At 31.9% G+C, this 12,539-nt stretch overlaps 1 protein-coding gene across 1 annotated transcript; it reads right to left on the reverse strand.

Annotated features, from left to right (window-relative positions):
- Positions 1-6,344: 6,344 nt before the first annotated feature.
- On the reverse strand, positions 6,345-7,175 carry LOC145967207 (protein CFDP2-like). Its single transcript, XM_083091863.1, has one exon. It carries the CDS (start codon positions 7,173-7,175, stop codon positions 6,345-6,347), a length of 831 nt encoding a protein of 276 aa, XP_082947989.1.
- Positions 7,176-12,539: the final 5,364 nt, after the last annotated feature.

Consider the following 12,539-nt stretch of genomic DNA (forward strand, 5'->3'; position numbering starts at 1 on the left):
AATCGTGATTATTTACGGGAGTGAGTGTGAGTACTACAAAGAAATAACAAAGGATCAACAAGAGAAGAAAAAGAAACCTGACAGAGCATCAAATAACAAAAAAAATTTGTGGTAAGTAATTTAAAAATTATTTATTATTTATATTATTTTTGTAACTTGCTCCTTTTTTATCTTCTTGATAGTAATTTATTTTAAATTATCGTAAAAAAATATTCTAGGTTTTAAAATACTTGAAATATCTATAACAAAATATATGTAATAAAGTATTTTTGTATTAATTAATATTTTTATATAGATAATTTAATATTTTAGAAAATGTTTCACAATAATATAATTATTTAGATAATAATTATCGATTTTGAATGTTTTGTACATACTAATTACACATTCCGTATTCTTTCATTTTATAAGTTTTATAAATTTAATCAAAATCCAAAATAAAATTTCATTTTGATGCGAAATCGATTTTTACGAGCAGAAATTATTTCTTTAATGATATTTAGAGTCAAATATAATTCTGTGATGCTTTATCATTTTATTTTTGACATTTAAATATAATTCGGTAATTTGAGAATGAGCAGTAAAACAATCACATAGTACATATAAATAATTGACATAAAAGACATCCCTAATACAATCTTTTAATAAAAATATCATTTAAAAAATCTTTTAATAAAAATATCATTTAATTAATCTATATAATTTAAAATACTTCTATACTTTAATATTTCACGTATATAATCAAGCGACGCGGTAGCGTCGCGACGCCAAGTACATAAAAAACTGATAAAAAATTGGATCCGAGCATTGAGAATCACTGTTCTCGACGCGGCGCTACCAAGTAGCTTATCCGGAATTTTACGTTAAATGACGTCACATAAACTTTCGATTGAAATATTTTAGAAACCAAAGCCGTAATTAAAAATCTGACGGCATTTTTGTTATACAAGGTGTCCTAGATCACCCGTACACCCCTTTCAAAAACTAAACATTTTAGAGAAAAATGTTTCAGACAAAAGTTGTTTGGTTTCGAGGGGGCCATAAGATGGTACCATTGGTTTGACCTTGAAGAGTCATTTGAAGGTCACTTCAATTTTTTTAAATGGAATACCCTATATATTTTTGCACATTCTTGTAGCTCATCTCGAGAGCTTTCCAAAACACTATAATTAAGTTAGTTTTCATTAAGTACTTTCCGAGTTATGAGGCTTGAAATCATTTCTTAATTTTACGTAAATCATAAAATATCTTGTAAAATATTCATTTTTCGATTATCTTACCTTAATACTTTTATGTACAAAATAATAAGAGGAATCAATTGGTGTAAAAGAAACACAGTTATTTTTAAGAAAAAATATGTAATTGTTAATTACAAATTACATATTTTTTCTTCGAAACAACTATGTGTTTTCTTTACACCAATTGATTCCTCTCATTATTTTGTACATAAAAGTATTAAGGTAAGATAATCGAAAAATGAATATTTTACAAGATATTTTACGGTTTATGTAAAATTAAGAAATTATTTCAAGCCTCATAACTCGGAAAGTACTTAATGAAAACTAACTTAATTATAGTGTTTTGGAAAGCTCTCGAGATGAGCTACAAGAATGTGTAAAAATATATAGGGTGTTCCATTTAAAAAAATTGAAGTGACCTTCACGTGACTTTCAAATGACTCTTCAAGGTCAAACCAATGATACCATCTTATGGCCCCCTCGAAACAATACAACTTTTGTCTGAAACATTTTTCTGTAAAACGTATTATTCGGGAGATATTTGAGGTCTTATTTAAAATGGGACACCCTGTATAACTCTGACTCTTGGAGTAAGAAACAATAAATAAAAGTAATATTAAGGGTGACCAGTAGTTATAACTTAAGATTTCTAAAACAAAATTTGTAATTACAGCTGTCACGTAAAAATCCAAATGCTTCGCATGTTTATAATGCTCCATATGAAATCCTTTTACTTGATAATTCAAACAAAAACATACTGCATCTCGGAAAAATTATATCAAAAAGAAAATTAAACAATCTTTGAGATGACACATACGTTTGACAGGTCACCTGACTCATGAGCAAATTCTCATGAACAGTAAATTAGTTATCCTACTCCCACTGTACTGGATAGAGCTAAGTCGCGAACCAAAGGGCTCAACCAATTAAAAATCTTAAAAAACCTTTCTCCTTCCAAAAGTCAACCTCTTTGTGCCTAAGAAGGGAGTAATTAAAATTATCTCGTTCGTTCAAAAAGAGCCCTACTATCCAGTAAGAAGGAGCAGCAATGATTTTAAAATACGCGAGCACAAGTTGCGACGAGCATGCATTCATTTCATTCATTAGCACTCTTTTTCTTAGTCACAATTGAGATTCAGTTAAATATGGAATTTTGAGAATTCAATCTTAATCTGATTCAAATTATATAGCCTCGAGGATCCTTTCTTGTGTCACGCAATTGAATTATTAATCCTCTTTATGTCTTAGCGAAAATGTCTTATTAAGATTTAATTGTGCATTGTGTGTAAGTGGATATTTATTAAAAATCTTCTAGTGGACATCTCCATTAGCCCTTAGCTCTTCATGCTATAATGGCAAAGCTTAGACCTCAGCCATTGCAATTTTATCAACGCACTCATTCTTGTGATGCCAACGAGTAGTGAATAAAATTGAGTAATTTTTATTTTCTCCCTTTTACATATCTTATTATCTCGCCATTGAACATTTCAGCCTTTTATTTATTAACTTCTTGTTTTTCTCTTAACCTCTTAATCTCCGAAAGATAATTCTCGATTAACTCCTTGATTCTTATTTCCCTCTAATTGCTCTTTCTGATTTATTCAGCGAGAATTTGTACAGTTTTCCATCTTTATATCTCGTTTTGATCTTTCCTTATATATATATAACTCTCCGTTTCTATTTTTTCCTTTCACTTTCCTTTAATTTCCCATCTCCTTTATATTATTATTTTTTTTTCTTCTTTTCTTTATATTATTTTTCTTTATATTACCACTACTTTTTGGAGAAACCGTCGAAGTAAATGAACAATTTTCGAGCTCAGACTTGGCGAACCATTTACTTTATTTTATCATTGTATTTTAACATAGACCTATGTTCAGCGAATTTAGAAAATTTTAATTCTAATTATAACACATATGCGCAACCGACGAATTTTTATTCTTCCTTTAGTGAGTAAACTTTACTCATACTTTTATTACACTTGCATATTTGATTTTTATTTTATTAATTACATATATTGTAATATATATAATTAATAAAATATAAATATATGTTAATAACCAGTCAGAACTTAACTTTTAACATAAATTCCTCCCTGTATATTCTAACTGATGACCTTCCAACCAATGTAACACCCGCGGAAATATGACACACACACACACCCATACACATATACTCAATCACATACACACTTTAAGGATATTATATTGTATGTTATATCACAAATCTCGATAAATTTTTGCCATTGTATTGTTTTTAAAATATATGTTTTTAAGTAAACTATGAATAAAATTTTAATTTGATGATTAAATTATTACTTTTTCTAACCCGCTCTCTTCCCTGAATCCCAAGATTGCTCAAGGTCCCGTCCCGAGTAAAAGGGATTAAATTCCCTTAAAAAGGGACCGCCGAACGGATAGCCTCGGACTTCATAGAGTTAAAGGGACTATTTCAGTCACTGACTGTGCCAGGCCTCTTAATAGTCCACTCGACCCGATATATACACACGCCCTAACAAGTGTGTCACGGAGTAGTAGGTTGCGTCCTTCCAGATGGCCCATCCATTAAAGGGTCTGGACGTAATAAAATAATGAATTTTTTGTATGATTATATATCTGCTAAATAATTCGCTTATACACGAAACAGGATTGGGTTGCATAAACACAGGAGACATTATTACATTTATTATTATATGTACACAATTATTAGGGTTTAAAAAATTTTTAATTAGCAAAAAATAAAATTAGTATTTTTTTAATGTTTCTTAAAAAAATAAAAGATTAATATAATAATTATTTATGAATTCTATGAATTTATATAAATGCGTGATATTATGTATTATTATTATTATCATTATACAATAATGAAGAATTACAGAAAATAGTAGAATTTGATTTAATCATATTAAGAGATAACCATAATTTCGAAATATCATATAAAAAACAAATAATAAAGATTTATAAAGATAAAATGAATAATCCTTTCTTCCTTCCTTAGCAGCTCCTTTTTATCTACTGCTGGACGTAGGCTTCCCCTTCTATTTTCCATTTATCTCGGTCTAGGGCTAGTTGATGTCAGCCTCTGCCCATTTTACGGTATATGTCATCCAGCCATCTCTTCTTCGGTCTACCTGTCCTTCGCTTATGTGTTCTTGGCCTCTATTGCATCATTATTTTGGTCCATCTGGTGTTCTGCTGCCTCGCTACGTGCCCTGCCCACTTCCACTTCGCCTCGACCACATTCTGTATCACGTTACGTACATTCGTTCATTTATTCGGTCCCTTAGGCTAACCCTAACATTGCGCGTTCTATTGCCCTTTGGGTGGTTCTCAGTTTGTTTGCGCTTTTGATGGTTAGCGTCATGGTCTTAAGACCATATGACATTACTGGAATTATGCACATATTGTGTACTTTCCTTTTCAGATTTATTGGGACTCTTGGGTTTTTGAAGATGAAACTCAGTTTCCCGAATGTTGCCCATGTCATGCGAACTCTTCTGTCGATCTTGGTGGTTTGATCTTCTTTTCCAAGTTTTATTTCATGGCCTAGGTAAACATATTTTTCCACTTTCTCTATGGTTTGGCCGTTGATGGAGAGTGAACTCTCCCCCTCCAGGCTCATGAATTTGGTTTTCTCAATGTTCATTTTTAATCCTGCTACCTTGGATGCCGTTTTTAGTTCTTCTAGCATTCCCTTTAATTTTTTCAGATTGCTACTAATTATGACTATATCGTCGGCAAATCTTAAGTGGTTTAGATAATTACCATCTATTCTGATACCTTTGTTTTCCCATTGGAGAGTTTTGAAGATATCTTCCATCGCTAGAGTGAAGAGTTTGGGAGAAATGGTATCTCCTTGTTTAACGCCTCTTCTTATTTGTATTTTGTTTGTGCTGGTGTCCTCATCGATCTTTACTTGAAAGGTGGCATTTCCATATATAAATTTAAAAAGATTTGTGTATCATGAGTCAATCCGAGCGTGATCCATTGCCTTAAACACCGCTTTTCAATCTATCGAATCGAACGCTTTATTGTAGTCAACAAATGCCATGTGTAGTGGGACGTTGTATTCGGTACATTTCTCAATTAACGTGTGTACTGTTTGTAGGTGATCTATTGTGCCGTATCCTTTTCTAAAGCCGGCTTGCTTTTCCGGTTGATACGCATCCATCTTTGATGTGAGTCTGTTCGTTAATATCTTTGTGAGAAGCTTATAAGGGTGAGTTAGTATACTTATAGGTCGATAGTTTTCGATTCGGTTTTTGTCTCCTTTTTTGTATAGAATAATGACTTACGCATTTTGCCACTGTTCAGGAATCTTATTTGATTGCAGACATTTGTTTAGAAGGGTTCCTATTGCCTTCAAGAGTGCGTCCCCTCCGAGTTTCAACATTTCCACTGTCACCCCGTCTTCTTCTGGTGCCCTTCCGGTTTTGAGTAGTTTGAGCGCTAATTCTATTTCTTGGATAGATATTTCAAGTACGTCCTCAGATCCTACATTCATTATATTAGTTCGATGTTCACCTACTGGATTTGCTTGATTTGAGGAGTAAAGTTCTTCGTAGTATTCTTGGATTACTGCCATTATTCTAGACTTGTCGTGCTGTACATTTCCCTCTTTGTCGATTATTTGATTTATTCTCACCTTTCCGGTCTGTAATTCTTTTAGGATCTTCATGTTTTTGTTGTTTTCTATTACTTGTATTATTCTTTCAGTGTTATATCTTCTTACATCTTGTCTTGTCTTCTTTGTGATTTGTCGATTTAGTTCACTGTATTTTTGTGTGTTCCTTTGTAGGTTCTTTCTTTCTTTTTTCATCTGTCGAGTGTTCGGTTTTAGTTTTGTGTTTTTTGGTGTGACTTTGATGCTGAGCTTTTTAATGACTATGTGTATGTCGTTTTTTTATCTTTTCACTAGATTGTCCATTGACATATTTTCCAGATCTATTATAAATTTCTTCTACCTTCTACCTCTTTAATCCTCTTTAATCCAACTCTCTTTTGTATTCCGTCTCATTTTGCTTCAGTTCGTTTAGGGTTGGGAATCGGATTTTTCTGGTGAGTTTGTTTTTTTCGGCTCTGGTGTTGATTTGAACCTTTGCCCTAACTAGTCTGTGGTCACTGTCCGTGTCAAATTGGTCAGGACCATAACATCTTTTACTATGTATTTCTTGTTGGATAATGTAAAGTCTATTTCGTTTTTATAGGTTGAGTCAGGGCTTCTCCATGTCCATCTTCTATTTTCAGGTTTTTGGAAGAAGGAGTTCATGCAAAATAGATTTTCACTTTGCAAGAAATTTATTAAAGCGTCACCTCTTGTGTTGCGGGTCCCTGTTCCGAATCTGCCCAACCGTTGGCCCCGTGCATCTCTTGTGATTCCTAGTTTGGCATTAAAGTCTCCGGTAATGATTTTGAAGTACGTGCTTTCGGATCTTAATGCCGTTGAGATGTCTTCATACAATTGTTCTATTTCTTCATCTGGCGCCGTGGAAGTTGGTGCATACACTTGTATAATTTGGAGGCTGTATCTTTGGGAAATTTTCGCGACTATGTAGATTACTCTGCCTGATATGAATCTCATTTTGGTTACTAAATGTTTTATTTTCTTGTTTATTAGAAGAGCTACTCCTCCTGTGTGTGTATTATTCTCCTTGTTGTTTTGGTACATTACATGTCCTGATTCCAATGTCGTGCATTTTTCTCCTGCTAGTCTTGTTTCGCAGAGACCCAGTATGTCCCATTTTACTTCTGATAATTCTTCTTCTAATCTAATAAGTCTCTCTGGAGATTTGAGTGTTCGGATCTTGTATGTTGCTATGTGGAGTTTAGTTGGGTATGACGAGTTTTTACATTCCCCAGAATCCTTGAGGTAGATCCTTTGACGGATGCGGGATTGTCCCGCCTGGAGTACACTTCCGTACGTTTTCAAATTCGCCATGGTTTTTTAAGGCGTTATATAGCCCATTAAATGAATAATAAGAATAAATATTTTTAAAGATAAATGACAACAAAAATTATGGAAGTTTTACAGTTTTCTTTAAATTTAATTTTTTTTCCAAGAATTCTTTGAAGATATTTGCCCTCGGTCTATCAAATCTTATACTATTAAGTCTCAATATCGCAGGAATTACGATATTTATTATATTGCATTATTATTGCATTAATCTTGTGAAGGCACGAGGTGTAATTATGTATAATGATTTTCTCAATAATTACAATACAACTATTACATTAACTTGAAATCATTTTCTTCATGATTAAAAAGTCTCGATTATAGATCATAAGTCATACAGAATAATAACATAAGACTGTAAAGGTACAGGTCAGTTACAAAGTGTAGAGTAGATGAATCTGATAGATTTTTTTATGCTAAAAATGAATCTGGCTGCAAAATTTTTCCAGCACGTCAGGTTTTGAATAAATTGTGGTAAAATAGTTAAAAAATGACTATTTCGATCAATTTTGTTACGTCCAGACCCGAGGAAGGATGGGCCGAAGGAAGCACGTAACACTTATTTCTCGAGAGCAGGTGCCTTAAGGGCAGATGTCTCAAATCGAGCAAACCTGTAAGAGGGTCGGAAATAGGTCAACGACTAGAAGCGTCGATCTTACACTATTTTCGGTCCGTAATGTCCGCTCGACGGTCCCCTTTTTGGTAAAGCTACTTAATCCTTGTTACCTGGGACGGGACCTAGTGCGATTCAGGAAGGATGGTGAGAGGAATCGATTAAATTGAATGGGAGGATGAATCTAAGTGAATTTATTATAAATCATGCTCAAAAGAAAAAATTTTATAAAATTTTATGATTATAAAAGTATATCTAATACATCTCTCTGTAAAAGGTGTGTATGTGTATGTGTGTGTGTGTGGGAGTGTTCATGTATTTTATCTCGCGGGTGTTACATGAATGCGGAGCTCATTGATCAAGCGGAGCTGAATTCTAACGTAATTTTTATGCTCAGTCGGTAGTTACATTAATTTTAGAGTAAATAAGTAGTAAGAAAATAAAAATAAAATAAAAATAAAAATAAATTGTAATGTGTATTTAATGTGCGGTGAGTATAAAGGCGGAAAGAGGAGACGCAATTTCCATTAAGAGTCAACGCAAGATTTAAAATATAGTTAACAAGAAGAGGAAAAGAATAATTTAAATATCAGACTAACTTACAATTTTCCATAAAGAAGAAACATTAGTGGTGATTGGGTTGCGATTTTCACTGGGCTCCTGATCTTTGGTCGAGGATGACAAGATACTTGTGGTGATCGAAAGTGTATGCTCACTAGTCATACGGATGATTGTACTGACTGACGGAACTGACTGTATTGATTTGCTTCTCGTTGAAAGTTCGCGTTTATATCCTATTTTTGGGCTACGCCCTCTGTAAAGTTTCTGAAGAAGTTAGCAAAACTCTCGTTAGATTTTCCATCGTCTTCTTTGTCCCTTCTTATGGATGTTCGTCCGACCTCCTCCCACATACGTCCCTATCTTTCTCTGGAGGCCTGCCCCGGCCCTATCTTAGGGTCCATCCGCCACTGCTATTTGATACAGTAGGGATTTTAGTATATACTAGAAGGATCTTGGGGGATGTGGTCACTCTACGGCATTATGCTCGTCGCACAGTGGAGTGAAACATACAAATTCTCGGACATAACAATGAAATATCTTTTGTTTTATTGTTTTATATATCTATTTCATTTGTATAGTATTTTAACCTAAGATTTCGATATAATATGATAAAATATTTTCATTTTCTAATTTGAGCGTAAATAACAAAGAATATATGAAAAACAATCGACGACAATCTAATAACCATAATTATGAAATATTTTATTTTCTGTATTTGGCATTACAATTTTTTTTATGTTATTTGTATTTACTTAATTACAATAAATGATTTATATATACTGACGGATGAAATTAGAATAAAACTATTAATTTAAGAATTTAAACTTTCAGATTCAGAATTTTCTGCATCATTATAACCGTAATAATTCTTGTACCTCTAAAAACATTTTTTGCTCTTTTGATTTTTTGAAATCAGGTCTTAGGCTAGATATAATGGGATCAGATGATATTAATAAATGATGTAATAAATCTGTATTTGTCGCTTTTCTACTGATTTTTCTAGTGTTTTCAAGGCAATATTTTCTAAATTGTTTATATCTAGCTTCAATAACCTCTTCGCAGAATTGTCCTATTGGCACAATCGCATATTTTATAATTTCTGAACCATGGAATAAAATCTTATGAACAGTAGCTGGCATATAGTACCACCCATATTTTTCAATAATAAGTCTCGCTAAATTCTTAGCATAATGGTCGAATTTTTGTGGATCAATTTGTCGGCCTGATGCGATAGCTTGTAAAACAACCGCAAATTTCCGTATTATTTGTTCATCCAATCCGGTAATCTCCGCTGTGACTAAAGGTTTTTCAAAAAATTTTCTAGCAGTGTTGCCATCGTTTGTGCTGCCGACACCCTGTTTGATTACGTCGATTAATAATCCCAATTTTTGTCTAAATTCTTCTTGAATTTTCTTCTTACGTTTTTCTTTACGAAGCTTCTCTTGCGCATCTCGGATCGACCATTTTTTTATTTCGAGATTATAAGAAACGTGTAACAAAAATTCCATGCATCTAATCCATCCGTGAAGACTTGATAATCCAAATTTGTAGTGCTCTATCGTAACACTCTTTTTACAAATAAGATCGAAATTATTCATATCTTTAGGTTTTACGCCGCATATGAAACATCTCATAGATGAAAATTCTGTTAACGATGCGCAAACTTTTCCATCCACCATAGTGAGTAACAGTTCATGTTCCACCAAAATACTGTCCTTGTAATGTGTGGGAATTAAAGCTTCTATTTCGGTTGACATTTTTTGATTTTCTCTACGGATGATTTCATCATTCTCTTTTATGAATTCGAACTTGACTGGTCGACAATATTTTGTGAAAGAAGGTTTCATATTTTCCCAAATAATAATTGAACCAATTGACCAATGACCAATTTTAGAGGAACTAAGCACGTTGTGAAAATTGAATCATCTCTTGGTTTGTCACAATCATTCGGTTGATCTGCAAATGCTTGTTTGTAAAGGCTTTGACAGCTCGCTCCATCAAATCCCCACTTAGATATTAATTTTAAATTCCGAATTTCAGAATACGTTTCAATATTACAAGTTTCAAGCAATCTATATGTAGTCAGATCAAGGAGAGATTGTAACTTTATTGATGCATAAGTATCTGAAATTGCAATTGCTTCTTTTGGGGGATAACAATCCTTTTTTGCCAATTGAATTTGATAATATGAAGGATATGGATTAATGCCTTGTTCAATAGACATTTTTCGTAACTCTTCATATTTTGATTTCGATAACCCTAAATTCAACATTAATGCTACAGCTTTTTCTTTAGAGTACATTTTTACTTCTTCAAACCTTTTACCTTCACAAAAAGTTCTAAATCTTGATATTTGTTCAGGATGTTCAATAATAAAAGATAAAATTGCTGCACCATCTACATTACCTGAAGCTTGCATCTTCAATTTTAAAGCAAATGCTAGTCCTTCTATAGTGTTTTCAGCTCTCAATAATTCAGTACGCCTCCTTTTTTGTCTATCTGATAAATTTGAAAATGATTTTCGTTTAGAAAAAGAAACATCTTGTCTTTGTTTTATATTTACTGATGTCGAAGGTTCTGGTTCAAAAGGCTCTGTCTCTGCCAAAATTGTAATCAAAGCTTCTTCTGGGAATCGAAATGTTGTTCGTAACCATGAATCGTTCCGTTTTATAAAGTCTGCATATATACGATTCGATTTACACCATCGTTCATATAAATGACATGAAAATTTTCTTAATGGCTCAGTTAAATGTTTCTCAGCACTTGCAGAAAAGTTAAATTCATTTTTAACTAATATATGTTTCAAGAGAGTTCTATAGTCTTTTAAATTTTCACCATGAGTTCGCAGAATCGAAAATAATTCAAAATATACGATAGAATTCATTATGATATTCTAAAACCGATAAATGAAATAATATGAGAAATAAATCTGCGAGAAGAGATCAATGAAATGAGAAATAAAACCGGAAACCTCTAGATGTATACAAGAATTATAGCGTTATAACACGTAATCTTGTAATACACGTTGCGTATCGCATCGACGAAATTAACTGTCGCGTCGAGTAGCCCAACAACTATTTCACGAAAAAACAAAAGACAGTATAAGTGCGAGTTGAATAAAAGACTGCGCAATAAACAAAGAAATGTGAGTGTGAGTGCAATAAACTAAAAAATAAAGTAACATGTGACATTAAATAAAGTTATTAACACGTGCATATTAAAATATAAATAAATAATGTAAAAATAATATAATATAAAATAATGTAATGAATAAAAAATTCATTATTGTGTTGACTTTTCAAAAGAGAATGTGTAATTGCATATTGCAAAATTTTATTTATAACTATGTGTATTCTTTACATCCATTAATTTAGTTCATTATTCTATAGATAAAAGTATTAAAATACAGTTATCAATAATTAATAATTTATGAGATTTTTTCGTCAACATATATATATATGTATATGTATATGTGTGTGTGTGTGTGTGTACGCGTGCGTGTGCGTGTATGTGCGCGTGTGTGTGTGCGTGCGTGCGTGTGTGCGTGTGCTAGAATAAAATATAAAATATCTCGCAAATATTATATTAATTTTTTGATAACTCTATTTTAATATTTTTATTGCAGTATCTAGAAGAAAATAACTAGAAAAGTCATTATGTAAAAAAATCATTCTATTTAAAAAAGATGACGATTTTTATATATGAACTTATGATAAAAATTTAAAAAACTATAGAACTCTCTTAAAACATATATTAGTTAAAAAATTTTAATTTTTGTAAATATTGAAAAATCGATTTTTTCGAAAACTGATTTTACCATTATGTGTCCCTCTTTAGACTATACAGCTTTACTCTGAAACATTTTATACAATATAATAATGTGTCATTTATAAGATATTTAATTAAATTGGGACACTTGGTATATTATTATAATATTAACATTTTAGAGAAATATATGAGCAAAATGCATTTAATCATTTCTGATCTTATTATTAATTAATAATGTAATTTATAATAATTCATATCTTTTTTTATTTTTTTCCTAGTAAAAATGCTTTTAATTCTGTCATAAATAAGACTAAAAAATATTTTCGTATGTATTTCTATTGTTTTGCTACAAATGACAAAGCGAAAACACATATATCTCTCGTATCATAATATATTTAACATAATTT

Source organism: Camponotus vicinus, unplaced genomic scaffold (assembly GCF_025532165.1).
Source record: "Camponotus vicinus isolate PSW18456_S1 unplaced genomic scaffold, iyCamVici1.0 SCAF_2, whole genome shotgun sequence".
Classification (NCBI taxonomy): Eukaryota; Metazoa; Arthropoda; class Insecta; order Hymenoptera; family Formicidae; genus Camponotus; species Camponotus vicinus.

Excerpts from the sequence above, each read along its gene's own strand:
- LOC145967207 (XM_083091863.1), bottom strand. The coding sequence starts at position 7,175 with ATGGCGAATTTGAAAACGTACGGAAGTGTACTCCAGGCGGGACAATCC.